The 19,651-nt window shown below is 33.5% G+C and overlaps 3 protein-coding genes across 6 annotated transcripts; 1 reads left to right on the forward strand and 2 right to left on the reverse strand.

The window, feature by feature from the left end:
• Positions 1-1,312: 1,312 nt before the first annotated feature.
• LOC105329533 (aminopeptidase O) lies at positions 1,313-9,406 on the reverse strand. Of its 2 annotated transcripts, XM_034456621.2 has the most exons (15): positions 8,595-9,406; positions 8,165-8,331; positions 7,773-7,878; positions 7,460-7,645; positions 5,462-5,648; positions 4,179-4,297; positions 3,917-4,007; positions 3,731-3,838; positions 3,610-3,650; positions 3,439-3,502; positions 3,032-3,088; positions 2,815-2,880; positions 2,469-2,585; positions 2,004-2,093; positions 1,313-1,841 (listed from the first exon to the last, which is right to left on the reverse strand). In XM_034456621.2, exons 1-15 carry the CDS (start codon positions 9,404-9,406, stop codon positions 1,695-1,697), a joined length of 2,358 nt encoding a protein of 785 aa, XP_034312512.2. In that variant the 3' UTR covers positions 1,313-1,694. The 2 variants fall into 2 exon arrangements, 1 of the variants encoding a protein (XP_034312512.2); XR_010707715.1 differs by lacking the exons at positions 1,313-1,841; positions 2,004-2,093; positions 3,610-3,650 and having other exon boundaries at positions 2,510-2,585.
• Positions 9,407-9,770: 364 nt separating this feature from the next.
• Positions 9,771-16,473, forward strand: LOC117684434 (DGAT1/2-independent enzyme synthesizing storage lipids). 2 transcript variants are annotated; one of them, XM_034456622.2, is made up of 9 exons: positions 9,771-9,911; positions 10,355-10,633; positions 10,899-11,066; positions 11,159-11,257; positions 11,777-11,871; positions 12,025-12,088; positions 12,456-12,531; positions 12,743-12,806; positions 14,454-16,471. In XM_034456622.2, the coding sequence occupies exons 1-9, from the start codon at positions 9,878-9,880 to the stop codon at positions 14,538-14,540; spliced, it is 966 nt and encodes a 321-aa protein (XP_034312513.1). In that variant the 5' UTR covers positions 9,771-9,877; the 3' UTR covers positions 14,541-16,471. The 2 variants fall into 2 exon arrangements, with proteins under 2 accessions (XP_034312513.1, XP_034312514.1); XM_034456623.2 differs by having other exon boundaries at positions 9,780-9,911; positions 10,551-10,633; positions 14,454-16,473.
• Positions 16,474-16,997: 524 nt separating this feature from the next.
• LOC105342796 (octopine dehydrogenase) lies at positions 16,998-19,616 on the reverse strand. Of its 2 annotated transcripts, none has more exons than XM_066066450.1 (2): positions 18,922-18,984; positions 16,998-18,691 (listed from the first exon to the last, which is right to left on the reverse strand). In XM_066066450.1, the coding sequence occupies exon 2, from the start codon at positions 18,676-18,678 to the stop codon at positions 17,452-17,454; it is 1,227 nt and encodes a 408-aa protein (XP_065922522.1). In that variant the 5' UTR covers positions 18,679-18,691; positions 18,922-18,984; the 3' UTR covers positions 16,998-17,451. The 2 variants fall into 2 exon arrangements, with proteins under 2 accessions (XP_065922522.1, XP_011448182.3); XM_011449880.4 differs by lacking the exon at positions 18,922-18,984 and adding an exon at positions 19,402-19,616 and having other exon boundaries at positions 17,000-18,691.
• Between the last annotated feature and the right edge of the window lie 35 nt (positions 19,617-19,651).

The raw sequence follows: 19,651 nt of genomic DNA on the forward strand, positions 1-19,651 counted from the left end.
ACATGTACGTACAAAAGGATTTTGTTGCAATACTTCAACTTCGGAAAAAATCTCTATTAAGTGAAATTGGACCCCTATCCATCCTTTCAAATTGACTCGGTTGTATTTTTATATGTGTCCATTCTTTGATGTGTTTTTTTTTCTAGAATAGGGATAATCTATTTTTTATTTTATAAAAAAAAAATTCAAACTTACTATATACTGTATAATTAGAACTTTTGCGTTTGAAATATTGTTTTATGTAGTAAGGTAAATTTCAATGGAAAAAATTATCTCTATATTATATATTATAAATTATTGAACCAAGTAGGCAAATGCACCATCTTATTAATCCATCTTCTTTTATTAATATTTAATTTTTTTAAGGGGGGGGGGGGGGGGTTACTCATAATTAAAGTCAAAATATTTTGGAATGGCTTTGATGCTACACATACATGTATTTAAAGTAAATCCACCGTCCTGTGACGTCATACATTTTTCATAAACCATGAATTCATTAAAATTCTTGCAAATAGATTTATAATTTCTATGTTATTATAGGTGCACATCAAAAACTTAAATCATTGTTTACTTGGAGATATTTAATAAGCGTTTTTTACCCATATATTCAACATAATTCAATAATGACAAAGGGAAATAACTCTTTTCTATTTTTCTCTAAGTGATATATCTAAATGCTATAATTTTTCTAATGTAAACATTTTTTTCTCTTTTTTTTAGATTAATTTTAGTTTTCTGGCTAGTAAGCAATAAAATATAAATAGACAAAAAAGTATCCAGCCACTTATATTTAATTTTTAAACAAAAAAGTGTGATTTTCAGATGATAATTTCAGCCTTTGGTTTTCATTACCTTACATCTTAAAAAGTATGGATACATATATATTTTATTTATTTTTTGATGAAATTCAAGTCCAATAAGCTAAAAAAAGTTAAGTTTGTTAACTTTGAACCCATAATTTTATAGGTACAGAGTTACCTTAACAGTACACCATATTTTAATCTGAACAGATTCTTGGGTTCTGAGAAAATTCGCTATAATCTTAATAATTCCGATGTTTATGCAAAGACAGTCAACGGCTAGGCCACTAAGTTGAAAAGTTCCTTCAGCTTGAAGTCTGTTAAGTTTGAATTTTTTTTATAGAAATGTTAAACTTTTTATGCAACATTTAATCAATTTAATTATGTATATGAGAAATATATATGATATCCTAATGAAGGTATCTTCAAAAGACAAATAACTTTGTTGCAAGGTAAATCTTTGATATTCAGTAAAAAAAAGAGAGAGAAAATATATTCACTTTCTTTTCATTTTATTTTTTTCAGACATGTAATTTCCATAATGACCCTCACATATACTGTAATATAGGCATTCAATTTCTTTTATTTTGTAAAAATTGTAACACACTTGTACAAATATGTAATAATAAGAATTTTATGCCAAGATCTTGAAGGAGGGTTATTTCAGTCTGCACTTTCCGACGTAATGCAACATTTATAATGTCAATCCTTTGAGTTTACGAAATATTGGGATGCTTTCTGGCTACCTGCATGTTTTCTCGGAGTCTGGATAAAACTTTTGAAAACATGTGAAACCCATCTTACAGCTGGAAACTATGATTCTTCCCAATGGGGTTCAGCAACCTAAGTGATTATGAGAATAAGCATTGAGCATCGGATACCCAAAAGTGGTCTTCAGTCCCCAAACAGCATGGTATGGACTGTGTTGTAATTGTCTGTACTCATACTGTGCTGGAGTTGTTGGAAACATTTGTGTGCGAGGTCAATCAACGCTCTCCTGCCACTCAACATCATTTCACCATAAAGGTACACCCCCATGCCCTAGAATGATGAAATAAATACACAGTAGGTCATAGAGGTAATTTAATTTAAAGTACCAGTAGACATCAATCTGAACAAGTACATTATGAAGAAAACGCATGTTTCAGATTTATTTAATTAAACATTTTTTCTTTTCATGACCTGAGTACAATTTTTCTTTACCTGGTGGTCTAGGAGAAAACTCTGAATGTCTTTATTGAATTTATTTCCTTGTTTGCATTTTATTACAAGTTCACACCACCTATGTTTGATCTAAAAGAAAAAATAAAAGCACAGTATTAGAATTAAATAAAGAAACATTGCATGATACGGGTAGTCTGATTATCCCCCCTCTGCCACACTTCTTCCCTCTCCAATAGAATATGCATATTAGAAATAAACATTTTCCAGACTGGCAGCTTAGGCTAAAAATAAAATTAATGTTCTGGCCTTTATGTACCACCGCATTAGGTAAGATGCTGCCACATAAGTTAATTTTTTTGGCATGTAGAAAGGGAAATAACTCAATTTTCAGTTAAAATACAAAAATTGAGTTATTTCCCTTTGCAAAATAAAAGTAAAATACGTCTGTCTTCCTCATTATACACTGATTTATAGATCAACATGTGATTAATAAGTGTTCCATACCTCTGCATTACAGTTATCTATGTTGTACTTTTTCTTTAGACAAGACAAAGCAATCAGTGGTATCTCTTTTACATCCAGGAGTAGCTCCAAAAATAGTAATAATTCATCTGGGTTAAACTGAAACATTAAAAAATAAATTTTCTGCAAGATAAGCTGATATTTGACAAAGATTTACATTATTGCGTTAGTTTGTCTCTCTTTTTTTTTTTTTTTTTTTTTTTTTTTTTTTAGCAAAATTGTAAAATATTATCAGAAATATTAAGTAATAAGGAATTGAAGATAAAGCTAATTTTGTTCGAATATTTCTGTAAATTAATTCCTTGAAAATGACATAATAAAAACTCACATCTTTTAAAGTATCTTGGGCAAACTTTGTTGTTTTTCTTTTACAGCTTTTGCAAAATTCTTTAACCTAAGACAGAGAAAAGACATTGCCGGTAATAATAAAAAGCAATAAAGTTTTAAAAATATGTATCACCTACAAAATGATATTTTACATTGAATCAAAACTAAACAGCTAGTTGTTTTGTTGTTTTTGATTTTGTTTTTTTACAAAGGCATACCTGTCTTTTGAATGAGGACATTATACCACTCTCTGTCTCCATCATTTGTAAAAGAGGCTTTAAAAAAAAAATTGAAAAACACTTTCTGACACAGTTTTTCCGTTGTTTGTGAATCTTTCCTTTTTTCGTAAACTTTCATTAATATCTACATGTACTGTGGAATCATTAGAATTCATGGTGGCTCAATTTTTGTGGTAATCGTGGGTAGCCCTCGCCCAGGAATTAACACCCCCAGCAAAAACTAATTTTAAGAAGATCTACCAGTAGTTTCCTACTGAAACTGAAAGCTGACGCATCCAAGAAATTACATCCCCACAAATAAGCAAAAAAAAACACAATCCACGAAAATTGGCTCCATTCCACAGCATATTTTTTAAAAAAAAAGATTCATTCTAAGTTTGACTCACTGAGGGTATCCCTGAGCACTTTAACCAAACTAAGGACAACTCTGATGCTGTAACTTCTGCTGCTCTAAAACAATCATTTACCTTTATTACAAAACGAACAAAACAAAAAGCCCAATTAATTAATAAGAAGAGCATTTCATTCAGCAGCTTGCGAGAGTATGAAATTCTTACGAAATTTCTTCACATTCCTGAATGAAGAATTGCAGCACTTCCTACAAACAAAATATTGCATTCATTTTATGAAAATCTGGTACATGTAATAATTTATTGAAAAAATACAATCAAAACCTACCTGAGATGAAACAAGTTTTCCATGATACTTTTGCACATACTTCCTGAGACAAGCAAGAAACTCTAAAGATCCTGCCATTTTTTCTAGGTATCTTAGTAGAAAATATCCCTAAAATAAATAACATACATGTACTCTCTCTGAATGTGAATATAAGACTCAAAATAATAGGTTACTGAAGTATCTTACTTTGAGATAATGAACCTGTAAATACTTCTTCTCTGGGTTCATTCCATTCTTAACAAAAGTTTTGTTGGTGTTCAATTCACAGCAATCAGGTCTATAAAAATGGAAAGATACCTGGTAATCTGTTAAATAAAATATACAAGTTCATAAACCTAACTCTCTCTCTCTCTCTCTCTCTCTCTCTCTCTCTCCCCCCCCCACAAGTTTTTAATGTTTAACAAAGCAAAATACTTAATACTCAGCTACCAATAAAACTTTAACATACTTCAGAGTCTGTAGGCTTTCCTCTGTATTTTGCTGTTCAGCAGTCAGAGTTCTTAACTTCACAAAATCTCTCAGGTATCGAACATCACTCTCCTCCTTTTCAGAGATCATTCCAACTGTCTGCAAAAAACAAAAGAAGTGATTTGCAACTACTGGTACATTACATTTTTATCTTGAAATAACTCAGCTATTTTTTTTTAAATTACAGTAAGCATGCATTCTCAAAACCCCAGATTTACGAAAATAAAAGCAGAAATTATATATTCTATTTCAGTCTGTATTGTTTTCTTGAATACATGTACAGTAAAACTCATTTAGTACGAACATGGATATAGCGTATTTTTGGATATAGCGAAGTTTTTTGGAGTCCCCGGTAAAATTCTTAACAAATCTTTGCAAAATATTACAGTTATAACAAATCCGGATATAACAAATTTACTGATATAGCAGAATTATTTTGAGTCCTGTAGAGGTGAGTAATAACAAAATTTAATACCTTTATAACAAATTTCTTTACAGTTTTAAAACGTTTGCACTACCATTTAACGAAATAGTTTGAATGAATTTATTTTCATATAATTTTTTCAATTCATAATCCGATTACTGTAAATTATTTATATTACGCGAGTACTTAATTCCGCAATCCCGCTGTTTTTTATTAAATCCCGAGAATATAAAATCCCAAAAGTGGAACTTTTATCCTTATTTCTCATACTTCTCAACTCTCAAGGAATAATGGCGAGATTTTAAAATTCGCGAAGGGTGCTCCTCGCAATTTTACACGGATATTAATTCCTCACATTTAATTATGAATCTACAGTATTAAAGGTATCAAAGGAATGAATTTTTATTTTTAGCCTCAATTAGCAAAAATTAAGTCTGGTGAAAGAAAACATGTATATATATAAAGTGAATTCGCTATAGATATCATTACGAATTCGTTATACGGATGTAACGAATTACGGATATAATGAAGTAATTTCATTGGTTGCTAGAACTTCGCTATAACTGAGTTTTACTGTATGTATCGTAAAAATATTTATAAAGGTGTAGGGGGCCTTCAGTAAGAAATAAATTAGACAGGTGGACTTAATGCAAAAAACAGCAATAAATTAGACAGGTGGACTTAATGCAAAAAACAGCAAACATAAATTAATTTCAAATTATCTTATTAATACAATTTGTTATTAGACACTGCAGCTCAAAGATCACTTCTTTTCGTAGTTCAACCCAACGAATTTCAACAAATACTGATGAAAGCACAGAGCATAATTTTTTTTTTACTTTTAGGACTCTGGTGTGTATGATGTCCTCTAGATAGGTACAGAAGCCCTCGGTCAGCCATTCCTCTGTCCAGTCTAACGGACCAATCACAATGCCGAACCATGTGTGACAAACCTCGTGTGCCAGCCGGTAAAACATGGACAAATCTGAATGTAGGAGGGACTGGGAGATGTACAAAACACTTGGGCTGAAAAATAAACCATCCAAAAATATAAAAATTGTATTTTCAAATAAATTGCATATAGTAAGAAGATCTGAAAAAATCTAGAGCAACATAGAAAATTTTTAAATAAACCAATTTGGCAAAGACACATCATTTAAGGTTGCAAGGGAATAAAATGCAGACGTCCTTATTTGGTGTTACTGTAAAAGTTGGTATATTTTAAATAATTCATGATTGTACATTTATGAATATGTAACTCTATTTTAATTAATTAATAATATACAAAGCTATGTGTCAATTAATATTGACCAGCAATAATGTATGTATCATTTTATCAACATTGTGTATACATTGAATAAAGATAATAATTAATCAAATAATAAAATAAAATACTTTTGATCCACCACTGATACTCTCAGTACACCTGTAAGAGGTACCTGAGTAGTATTTAACCTTTATTTATTCCTAAAATTTCATTGGTTAAAACTTTTACCTCCAAAACTTTGACCTAAGACAAGCTACTGCCAATCAAGACTGACTTGAAATATTATAAGAGACTGAGCAGAACCCATAATTATGTAAGTACTAACTTTTCTCTTCTAATTAACAAGTTGTAAATTAATCATCTCATACTTTATTCTGAGTTATCAAACTAAATTCAATGTATAAAGTGTGAAAGATATTAGAGTGAATGTGTTTTTGGTAGTTGTTTCTAATCAACTCTCCTATGCAGTTACTTGGACAAACCACAAGTGAAACAGTGTTTGGACCTCAGCACAAATCATCGCTGCTGACAAGACTTAGTTCTTGGAAATAATTAATAAATTCGATAAAATGTATGCTAAAGCACTGTTTTTCAAGGAAACTTATTTATAAATACCTTGAAAATAGTCAGATTTTAAATGGCACGAACAATTTAGATATTTTTTGTAGTCGTATATATTCCTACGCCAGAGTTCAATATAGTCTCGTTCAACTCGATGCTCGGCTGTCTCCGTAAATTTCCAACAAGCAGAGAGTCTCTCTTGCTTGTCGGAGATTTACGGTGTCAGCCGAGCGTTTGGTTGAACGAGACTAGAGTACAATATTGCTTGGATCCATACAATTTTCGAGAAATATTTTCTCTTACTGATACATAGTTTGATTGAATTAATTTTATCTTTAAATATTATTTAACATGATTCATATGGGGGTTTCTCGACATTCTTGTCGAAAGAGTCCAAAAATTCATATTAAAAAAATAAGCGTAATTCAAATACAAATTAGACACTACGTGTACTTGTCATGCAAAATAACTTATCATTGATTTTAAAATAAATAAACATTGACAAAATCAACTCCCGTCAGTTCTTCAGTACTTTGTTTTTAATTACAGTCATAGTACTTCATACTCATACAGTAGATTCAGTAAATTAGACTGAAAGCTCTGTTCCGTAAACAGGTACTTATTCTTGTCATAAATATATGCTTAATTTTATACTTTTTACAAGAATACATAATTGAAATATGAATGTTCAATACTGATCATGATGATAGATCTGAATTAAGTGTTTTATAAAATGCTGTGACAAGGGGAATAACTCTGTCTTATTTATAGCATTTATAAACCATGTATTTTATGACTTGTGAAATCAATTATAAATATTATGTTCATTGAACATGTATATGAAATTGAATTATATCTATGCATATTTACAGGGTGATTTATTGTGATAATATAATAAATCATATATCAACGAACCCGCAGGTGTCTGTTTATACTCATTACATAGGACCCCTGTTACATTACTAAAGCATTAATTAGTGTACAGAATGGAAAAGGATTTAATCCTTGCCTTGCCATTCCTAGACTGTCAAAAGATGAGGGCACCACTAGAATATCCTGTCTTTTCATGGGATGTGGGCCCAACACAGTGGTGACTTCCTTCAGACACAGAGGGATGTATCTATGAATGTCATTCATTTTGGTCATCAATGTCTCGGGACCAAAGACACGGTAGGGGATAATCTCATTGGCAGACCTACCATAAATCAAAATGGAATTTTGTCTTTGAAATGACATGTCAAATGTACCAAATAATTCTATTATGCTAGTCATTTACACGATTGATTGTATCTTTTCATGATGCAGTTCAAACAATGACTGACTGATTTTGGAGTTTTGGCTTTTTGCACTCCTTCCAAGATCCAACAGCAAGAGAAAGAGTAGAACTAGGCATCGGGAAGGTTGTCCAAAAGTAGAAACATTCCAAGCCTATACCCAAAGAAAATTAAATGAGTGAGTGAAGTTCAAGGCATATACATTTGTACTTACAATGGGTGGATATCCATATACTAGTAAGGCATTGTATTGTATCACCTTTTTTAAAACAAACCAATATCCACTCAATTTTGATGAGAGACTCCTTCATAACCTACTTTCTAGAAGAATATTCAAAAAAGGGAGAGCATCACAAAGAACAAAAATTTTCCTGGCAATGAAGAAGGACTGATAGTATCTTCCTTTTTTTCAATTCCCCCTGATGTGAAAGACTACTCACCATCACTACACTCTCTACATTGTGGCTCTAGGTCTCCACTCATAATGACAGTGAGTCCCTGTTGTACTGTTATGTAGGCCTGCCAAGTAGCCAGGGCTTCTGGGACATCCTGACTTGGAAACAGTGAGCGATTGTTGACCCAGTGCCCATGTGTGTACACACAATCACTGCAACCATAAAATAGAGTTCTGCATCATAAAAAGAGAGCAAAATATTGGATTTTCAAACAAATGATTTACCCATTTTGGATGGCAATCAATTTAATTTATAAACACGTATAATATAAAGGATTTAAAATTGATATTGATTGGGCTTCGTAAATTTTCTTAGCGCATCTCTGGACTTTTAAAGGTATGGACGCTATATAAATAAAAATAAAGTTTCGGCATGCTTTATTATATTCAAGAACATAAACAGAAATGGTACTGACTTGCCATCCTGATCATTGGTCCATTTCAGAGACAGACCATCTGTGGTTGTTTTGTACGATATTTTGATTGCTCTGAGATTGTCCTCAGATTCTTTCTGACATGGAACCTTAATTTTTAAACACTGATCTCCCAAATCATACTGAAGCGAGTTCTCTGACGTCTGTCCCACGTCTGTTGACCAATGGGGTGAGCTTAGTGTTTGTGCATCAATGCTTGTAGTTACTTCCGTCTCTGATACACTTTGTATTTCCAGTTCATGACAGTCTAATATCAGTATAAAATCTTTATTATTACTTTCCTCACAGTCAAACCTCTGTAGGCTTGCATCATAAGATATATTTGTATCATCTTTTAAAGAAACTGATTGCTTTAAATGTTTATTCATTGGGAGTACAGCTGCTGAATTTTCTGTGTCGTTGACTTTTCTTTTCATACTTGTTTTTCCTTCATCACAAATCACTCTACATTTCTCATCTACAATTTTAATGTAATTGTTAACTGGTTCAGTTTCACTTGATAATTCTGCAACAAAACTTTTACTTTTGAGGTCCTCTTTCTCCTCTAGCGGGGTTTTATCAGAATCTGCACTTTTTGGTCTTGTATTTTCAGAGATACCAGAGTCGATATCAAGTGGATCTGGAAGTCGATCTCTCTTCCTTTGTGTGGTAAAATAAACAGATGTACTTCCTTGAAAAAAATTGTTACAGAGATCACATTTGAGATTTATCAAGTAGTGATGAACTTGTATATCCGAGAAGTTAGATGACAGTGGCAGATCTAATTCTCCTCTTTTCTGGACATTATCGTCCATCTTTAGTCATTTATGCCTGAGTTTGACAATTCTTCGATTGTATAGTATGATTGTGACAACCCATGTACGTACTACATCGATTTTTGCACAAATAGTAATAGCTGTACATCCTATTGCGTGTACTTGTCCATTTCGTGCAGATGCACACCTCTTTTTTTGCCCTGATAAAAGTCGAGATTAGAGTCAATTAAGATGTCGGCATACCATATCGCACTATTTTTCCTGAAGGAAACATAGAAATAGTAATTGTCTGTGAAAAGGAATATTCTATGTGACTTGAGAGTCAATGTAGCTAAATGGTAACAGTCTGTTGTGTGTGTTTGATAGAAAGATTGTATACCGGAAGTTTCGTAGGCCTCATTAAAGATAAAACCAACTCTGAATCTTCAATCGGCAAAGAGTCGGATTGAACACAACTACTCAACAAACATGTAGTGTTAAGAAGGTAGAAGGACTTTTCGATGTATAAAGATGATGTCAGCTTCTAATAATGGAATATGGGAAGGTAAAGAAAATGTGAATCTCTTGATTATTTTGTGAAAAATGGATAAACTCCCATTTAAAGATAGAGAAAATTCGGTCCAAAACATACTCTGAAACAATTGCTATTACAACAGCAATTTTTCAAAGACGGGATAGTATAAAATAGCTGTAGATATAAGATAATTGTCTGTCTGTCCTTTTTTTTTATTTCAACTCATTCTAATGAAAGAATCATAAGTGAATTTGAATCCTGTGGTAAAGGGAAAATTGACAATTTGGCCTAACTTGTTCAATAAGACACTAAAAATCTTTTTCCAAATCTTCAATTGCATAGGCAGTTACTTATCTCTTAACCCCCCCCCCCCCCTTTCCCCCCCCCCCCCCCCAACCCACAAAAAAATAAGTAAATATGTTTTTACTAAAAGAGCCTACACAAAAAAATAAATTTTTCTTACACTTTTTTAGGGACTTGGGAATATTGCCTTGGTTACTGGGAAGGTTTCCAAGAGACGCTGAGTGACCTTGACATAGACTACTGGCGCTGGGTGCTTTGGGTCATATATCCCATTATTCTTTCATTTCTACTTCCAATCTTTATCCTGTTATTTCTATACTGTTCAGCATTCTTTCTTCATTTATACAATTACCGACACAACTTCAGAGAGGCTTACAATCATGATGTATGGGATGGTGCAAGGACAGCCATAGCTGCTGCCTGGGATGCCCAGGGAAGAATTTGGCATGGTAAGGATTTCACTTAATAATGCATTATCTGCATGAGTATCTTTCTAACTTTATTGATTAGTTTTTTTTTTATTAGTACATGTATCAGATGACATTGTTTAAAATTGACATTTGATTTGCATATAAACTTTACACTATAAAAATCATAATCATATGAAAACTTTGTTTGATAACAGAAATGAAATATTTACATGCTGTTTCTGGTCACAGTATTTTTTTCTGAAATATATACTGGTACTGGTACTTAATAATATACCGGTGATAGGTTTTGAGATAGATGGTTTGGAGAAGATCCCTGACAAGGGTGCAGCATTGATTGTGTACTACCATGGAACTTTACCCATTGACTTCTATTACCTTGCTGCCAGATGTTTACTGGAAAAGAAGAGACATATAAGAGCAGTAGGCGACAACTTCCTTTTCCACATACCAGGTCAATGCCTTCAAGTTTTCAAAATGTATTATTTTTCAAATCTATAACGGTAGAATTTGTAATTTTGTTTTTTCCAAATCATATATTGACAGGGTTAAGAAGGTTTTTGGAGGTCTTCAGAGTCACCCCTGGCACACTACAAAGCTGTGTTAGTGTCTTGAATGATGGACACTTGCTGGCCATTGCTCCAGGTATACTTGTTTAATTTCATTAGTCCCCTGCTGGTGAAACTGGAGGGGACTTAAGTCTTTATTGCTATCTGTCGGTCATTCTGTACCAACTTTTTTTCCAAACCTTTTTTTTTTGTTATGGTTTAGTGAATCTATTTGAAACTTGCAGTGTAGCTTTAAAATGAGAAACTACAGATAAAGTTTAAGTTTTATTAAGATTGATGAACAGATGATGAAGAAATTAATTTTACTATAAAACATCTCGTTGTTTTACTAATGGGATTCGTCATTTGAAAAGAATCTTCAATCAAATTTTCTTGAAACCTATTTAGTACATAAATAAAATAATCAGGATGCAGGAAAGAGACATTGATTGCTTATGCCATACTCTCAAAATGTTTGTTTTTTATTATGAAAATAACTTGATAAGCAAATATATCCTTTTTGTAGGCAGCGTATTTGAGAATTATGAGATTATCATTTATTAATTATGTGACTTAATCTGCTTGGTTTTCTGTATGCAGTACATGTGCGTTACAGGTGGGGTGAGAGAAGCGTTGTTTGGTGATGAGAACTATCCCATATTGTGGGGAAAACGTCAGGGATTTGCCAAAGCTGCTATACAAGCAAATGTGGTATGACTATTTGTGAAGGGTTCATTGATATCATTTTAAGGTTTGTTTTGATCTTTGATTAGAATTAGAGAATGTGTGTTACCAGAAGAGGGCTGATCCTGTCAATCAAATTTCCACAACCCTTGATATGTAATGTTTGTCTTCATTTTACAGCCAATAATTCCAGTGTTCACACAGAATGTTAGAGAAGCCTTTAGAACCCCCAAGGTTACCAGGGGTGAGTTATTCCCCCTTTAAATTACAAGTACTATGTAGTAGGACTGAAGTGCCTTTTGTAGTTATATGTACAATGTTAAATATGTTGAATTTAAGCAGTCAGATATCTGCCAAAAATACTTTACTGTTCCTACATGTAATTTACATCACAAACAAATGAAAAGTATTCATTTTGATAGAAGAACTTTAAATTTATAATCTTGATAAAAATTTGGCTCAGCTTGATATTTGGACTAACACTCTTGTTGATGAAAGGTGTCAATCCAAATATTGAGATGGCTAAGGCATTAGTCCATACTGTAAATCTCTACCAAATTTAGAAATTTTGATGAAGTTTGATGTCTCAGGATTTACAATTTTTCTTGAAGCTTGTCTACGAAGGTTGTATGAAAAGACTCGCCTTCCTCTTGTTCCAATCTATGGATTCTTTCCTGTTAAATTCAAGTAAGAAATTTTCCCGCATAATTTTTTTTTGTTAAGAGAGTTAAAAAAATATTTGGTGGTGGGGGGGGGGGGGCATTCTAGCTCATTTTATCTGTGTTTTGAAATTAAATCTGGGCATCAAAGTAACATACATGTAATTTTAGCAAAGGTAACTCTGTCATATTAAGGTTTTAGATTTGATGATGATGATGTATTCCTCTGTTTCTTCCAGGATGTTTATAGGGGATCCCATTTATCCAAAAAAGGACCAAACTTCAGAATCACTTTCTAATGAGGTACATGCAAACTTACACAAATATTCCTACAAAGTTTAACAACAAATCTTGATCAGTCTAGACAAGACTATCAAAACGGAGTTAACTCCCAAAATAAAGTCTTTGGCTCCATCATGCATTGCGGTAAAATGGCGTTTCTAGTGTAAACATGGGAGTTATGCCCCTTGGTTCTAAATAAATCTCTAAAATTGGCCAAAAACACAACAAAAATTAATTCTAAACTTTAAAAAACATTTCTGAACGTTTATGTGTCATATTGATATCCTATGTTCATAGCCGTTTACTTGAATTACGTAAGATTAATTTTTAAAATGAAAAAGTCACCGAAAACTTCGATATGTTTATTTATCATTGTTTGTTTAAAGTTTAGTTTCATTTCAATCATTTTCATGCTAAATTATTCAATTATCTTGAATGATTATATAATTAACATGGTTTTCTAACATCGCAAATGCTGCGAGCGACTATAATTGTTTTAATGATAATTAGCAGTTCAATATTTTATCTAGAGTGACAATTTGTTTAATTTTCTTGGCTTTTAAACAATCAATCCTATTTTTTAAATACAAATAAGACTTTTTGCTAAAGCAGCCAGTTTTTGTTAGTAATCGAAGCTTTTTTCGTTTACGCACTTATCAATTTGTATGTTTGGTGATTTTAAATTGTAACACAATATGAAAAAAGTAAAATTTAATGCAATTTACCTTTAATTAACAATAAAATTCCATGGAAAACACAAAAATATAACTTTTTAAGCATCGTCCAAACGTCCAACTTCGTAGATGAATAACTTTCTTAAGTGCAAATAAACCCCTGTTTTGTGCAAATTCGATCGATAGTAAATTATATTCTGGGTCTTTTAAAACATATAAGAAGTCTGCCAACACATGCAGCACTTTGCAAGACGATTTCTTGTTGACCCCATGTTTTCATCGAAAAATCGCCATATTTTGTACCAGTGCGCATGCGTAGACTCCCAAAACGGAGTCCAAAATGCTTGCAGAAATTCACTTCCGTTAACTCCATTTTGGGAGTTCATCCAGACAGTTGATAGAAACCTGTTGATTAATTATATTGCTTCTTATCTGTATTGAATCTTTAAAAATGTTGCATGATGTTGTTTATAACAAAGCTCTGTATTTCATCTGTATGTTTTCAATGGATCTTGCAATTGCTCACAATTAAGTTTTTTAGAAATTTTTATGAGTGTACATACAGTAACGATTAGACCCAACCTAACACTAGAGTAAACCGCAACTGAACCTGGGGTTTACTTGGGGTTTACTCTGGGTTTGCTTTTTGAAAATTTGGGTTTACTTTGGGTTTACTTGGAAATTGCTTTTGAGGTCAACTGTACGCACTGAAATGTGAAGCAGACCCGTCTTTTATTTTACCATCCTACTGCCTGTAATCCCTGTCCCTTGTATATTCCGAATACACATTTAGCGACTGTTTTCAGGGGTATACTTCTGACCAGGCTTACTCTCTGTGTCCAATCTGGGTTTACTTTGGGTTTACTCTGGGTCCACTTTAGTAACCCTGGGGTAAAACCCAAAGTAAACCCAGAAAGTAAACCCAGGGTTTAGTTGGGGTTTACTTTCTGTTAAGTTGGGTCTGATCAGTACTGTATATGTGTATATTTGCTAGGTAATGAATTCCGTAGGAACCTTGATATATCAGCATCAGAGACTGCCGGGCAATATTCTCTTCGCCCTGATTGACAGACTTGTGTGAGACAGGCAGACACGCCCATTACCCAGTGCTGGCTTTCATCAGAGACCTAAACATGTATACTATTAAATATAGGTCCCTACTTTCATCAATTTCTCAGGAGTAGTGTGTAGAAATCAACTGTTCTTCAGATAAGTATACCATGTTCCCACTGCCATAAAAGGTTGATTCCAATTTGTCTGTTTGATTCCCTTTGAAAGCAACATATCTCCAATATTTCAACAATCATCATCTTGTAGTTAAAAAGAAAGGGTGGGTGTCATTTGTGGATGGAAGACACTATGTACTTCCATCTAAATGTGGAAATGAATATTTGATAGAAACTTTTGTGATATTAACTACGATTTAGATGAAATCTGATTAATATTAGACAGGTAAAACCACTCCACTACAATAAGCTATACAAGATCCACCAACATTCCATACAAAGTCATCTCAGGACGACCTTTTAAGTATAAATAAACATATACATGAAAACCAATCGGATTCAAGCTTTAGTAAACAAGTCTTACATACTTTGATAGCTTTATTTCTTATAACTATCTCTAATGCTTGGTTGTCTATTTTGTGCCCATTTAAGTTTTTCTGCCAATATTGTGTGTAAAATCCTTCTGATTTGCTATTTTTCCTTGAATAATGCAAATGACAATTACCGTACAAAAACTCAGAAACTTCGCCATAACTTTGTTCACTTTACGAGGCATCTCGGGGATTGAAGTTCATCAGTGATAAAGAAACACATGTTCAAACTACCAGTCAAGATTTCGACAGCAGTGATTTCATTGGCTATTTGAAAGGTCACTCTGAGATGACCCTGTAAGGGATATTGTTAGATCATGAACAGCATATCGTAGAGGAGCGGTTTTACGAGTCTAATTTTAAAAAGATTTAGGTGTAAAAATAAAAGTCAGAAGAGCAGTTTACTTTTTATATAGTTGCTACCAATAAGAACAAGCATTTGATATTATTTTTTTAGTTTTCTTAATTTGATACCACCACTTGTATATAAAGTGAGTAAACAATTTTGAACAGCATTTAGATTTATATATACAAATCATAGAATTGTGATGTAGTACAGTGTCTGTTAAATGTTTTACATTCCTAAATTAGAATATACATCAAACTCTCATATAAAGAGGTTAATATTTAATTATTGGAAGATGTTTGTATAGATACCAGTATAAGTATGTAGAGTAGTCTTTGTTAGCATTTGTATGTTGTTATACATCTACTAAATTTTTGATAATTATTATATGCAAGTTGTTATGCGATATCGATGAAATTCATGAAGAAAATGTAGAATTAATTAAGAGTGAAAATGAATGTTAGGAATAATTTACAATATTTATATTATTAATTTAGGAATGCACAGAAAGACAGTGTTTTGCAAATTCCATTTATTTTTATTTATTTTTCCCCTTATTATATTTCTATATATGTATGAAACTTGAAATATTTTAAAAGAATGTGTGCAATAGGATAACAGGTGGGATATTATTTCAAATTCATTGACAAATGTAAAATTTTTGTAATTTGTCTCTTTAATGTTCTGTCTAAATTTAAAAGTGCTATAGTGAAAAAGTAAGCATTTGTTATAAGTAACTTAATTGTATAATGCTTTTGAATTTGTATCTAGAAACTGATTCTGTCCTCAAATGGGCCAATCGCTGTGAATAACATACATATATATGTTTATTTCCCACTGATCTCTATTCATGTGCACCAAACATGTGGCAGTGTATTTTTGACATTAAAATATGTGCAATCCTTTGATATCAGTTTTATTTGCATATGTTACTTTTTTCAGAGTTAGTTTATTTATTTATTACTGTTCTTGAGAATATTAAAGTTGATACACTGTATACTCATTTAAAACTGTCTGTCTTTGAAATGTGGAATATTATTTCACATTTTTTTTAAGCAATTTTTTTTTTGGTTGCAAAGAACATTCAATATTTGTTTTTTGTCAATGTTATCATTAAAGTTTTGACTGAGAGTCTGAGTTTGAAATTATGATCTTTGAATTGTAAGAATTTTATAGAAATACCTAATATGCATATACTAGTATTATATTAGGTTTGTTGAAACCAAACATATTCCCTGGACATTCAGGAACTAGCCTAATAAGTGATTTGTTTTGGACTCAAGGACTCAGGGACTCAAACTTCATTAATATTAACAAATTGAAGACGCGATCGCTATGTTGCAGTCTATAGTTTACTACATGTACTAGCTGACTACAGAATTATCGACGGCAACGCACAAGGCGCTTTATCTAATGGCGTTGCGTCATTTAGGTCCAAGGCAAAATAGTGATCTTTACAAGTTGATTTACACAACTAAACCTAAAATGAACTTTGATATGTCTTTATTTGAAATTAGAAAATTTAACATTCATTAATTTCTTTTGATGTTTCCCCCTAATTAATATAGGTTTCTGTGGCTCTTCCGTGTCATAGTAAGCGTATTTGAAAAAGCGTCTCTGGTCAATTTTAAGTTTCATAATAAATTTCGTATGTTTGTGGGTTTGTTTGTGAGTGGAGTTAGGATATTCTCGGATTACCTTGTTGATAAGTTACACCAAGGCCGTCTGACAGCATTATCTCCCCTACCGTCATAGTTACCCCGATAACGATCGCGACAGCTCATTAGTAGCTGACTTCACGCTGTCTCGCTTTCTCTTGATGTACTATACATGTATTGTACTACCAATCAGTACAGTGTATGCTTGTTTACACGTGTACCTCTGAAATTTGGAAGGAGTGTGTTCAAACCTTCGTTTATCGATATATATTTTATATATAAAATCACTCAATTATACATAAATGAGGGCGGGTGAAAAATTATATTAGCATTTCATATTTAAGGTAATGGACAGTGTTAATGGAATGAAGATTCTTTTAAACGTAATTTGCTAAAGTTCTTGATCTAGTAGCTTTCCATTTACGACTGCTTCTAGCGTTGATAGACCGAACCTCTGGGGGCATCTGGAAGCTGCAACGTCACTTCCAGTTAATTCTCCATTCACTAAATACTGTTTGCCGACTTTCTCTTGACACCACGTAATAAGTTCATCTGTTTTAGGAGTTTGTACTTCGGCTATCAGTGCAATACCTTTGATGACCACTAATCCCGCTTCTAAATCCTCGATAAGACAGTCGAAATCCGGTACCAGACCGCCATCTGCTTCTTTCATCACGTGCCGCAAATCGGCGAATTGCTTTATGGTAGTGAGGATACTGTGCAAATCGGCATTGCTACTATAGTCCCCCTTGAATCGTTCCATGCACCACTGGTACAAATCCTGCACGCCCGTCACATCAACTCGGACTTGTTCGGATGTCGTTAATGCCTGTGCTATATCCAGGCATTCTTGGCTGCAGACGTTTAGAATTTCGGTTGTTTCTTGGCTAATTCCATGGTAAAATAGTGGTGCCTCTGATACGGGTTTTCCGTCCCATTTGCCCCATTGCCCATAGATAGTAACTGGGCGAAGGAACGTGTTTGGCGATAGTGTGACCTCTAAAAAATGCCTAGAAGGTCGAAACAACGGTTGACTTCCATGTATCATTTGAAGACACATCAGGGGCGGTCGTCTGCAAATTCCTCGCCCACGAACAATTGAACCGACCAAAACCTTCATGGCACTCAGGGCTTCTACTTGATAACCAAATTCTATGAGCTTGGATGTCCAAGACGGTTCTTCGAAAGACAGAAACGTGCAAAGATCGGCTTTGCTCCCTAAAATTTTATAACACAGATATTCAAATCCGGGCCTTCCCGGTAAACCAATAATGACGGCGTTCCTGTTTACAAACGGTTCAATTGCTTGGAGATATTTCTCGTGGTCCAGAGCTGACGTTGTAAGGATGATAAGGTCGCTAGCATTGATGGCTTCCTTTGGATTGCTTGTCACCAGCCTAGGTTTTGCCTTAACATCTCTCTTAGTACCAGACTCCTCGTTGATGGTTAGAACCATACCCCCTTTCTTGTCCAGTGTATTTTCCCATTTAGTGGCCTCTTCTTCGTTAAGGACCAGAATGCGCGTCTCAGCTTCCGGGTTGGATGCAGAGAACGCTGCGACGAGATGAGTGTTGTTGTCACCCCCACAGACACAAATCTTTAATGGTCCAGACGCCATGACTTATATTGTACTGAAACAAAGAAGCAAAACATTTTGATTAAAAAGGTGTTTTTAAAAAAAAATCTCTCTCTCTCTCCCTCTCTCTCTCTCTCGTGTAAAATATCTATAAGTATCATCCAACCTCTACTTAAGTTTCAATAAGAACAATTGTTCTCTATTTATTTATAGTAGTCTTCAATCGACATTCCGCTTTTTATCGTTATACACACAGTCCGGTCAGCGGCGAGCTTTGCTCTATACCTATACTTCCTGGTATCCTCTTAGCCACACGTGCATACCTCGGAACAAGGAATGTTTGTGCAACTACTTCAGCAGCATCAGCAGGTGTAGGCAATAACATTCAGCTTTCTTTTCTCTTTTTCTAATTCGATTATACGTCAACTGCATTGACGTCAAAAATCATCATCCACAAACCACTATTCAATTACGACACCACTTCTAGCACCAAACTGAGACAAGCTTATTGCGCTGCTGCCAAGACATCGCAGATCTAATTTCTTACTTACGATAAGGGTTAATATAATTTGACTTTATTCATGAAAATAAGTATATCGCTCTTGATTAATTACGTTGATAACTTATCCAAAACCTTGCGAAATATCCGTAAATACATCAACGAAAAATAAAAAAAAGTTTAATAAGGTTTGGATCTAGCGAACCTTAATTAAGAACAGGTAAACATGCATACATGAAGCAAAAAAACATTGCTGGTCAGTTTACCTTCACGGAAGAGAGTCCGGCAAGGTCGGCTTGTGTAGTATGTGATGTCTAATGCAACAAGGTGCGCGCACATGCAGAAATCAGATCCCCACTGTAGACAGGAAAGATATCCTATTCAGTTCCCTGCATGACAGTGCGCGTGCTGTAGATACATTTGTTTCCACTTTTCCCCAACCAAATGCTCATCCTCCGCGATGGCTTAGAATGCCTCGCTATATTTACCAGGAATCCGTCAATAATGATCAGTGTT

Source organism: Magallana gigas, chromosome 7 (genome assembly GCF_963853765.1).
Source record: "Magallana gigas chromosome 7, xbMagGiga1.1, whole genome shotgun sequence".
NCBI classification, from domain to species: domain Eukaryota; kingdom Metazoa; phylum Mollusca; class Bivalvia; order Ostreida; family Ostreidae; genus Magallana; species Magallana gigas.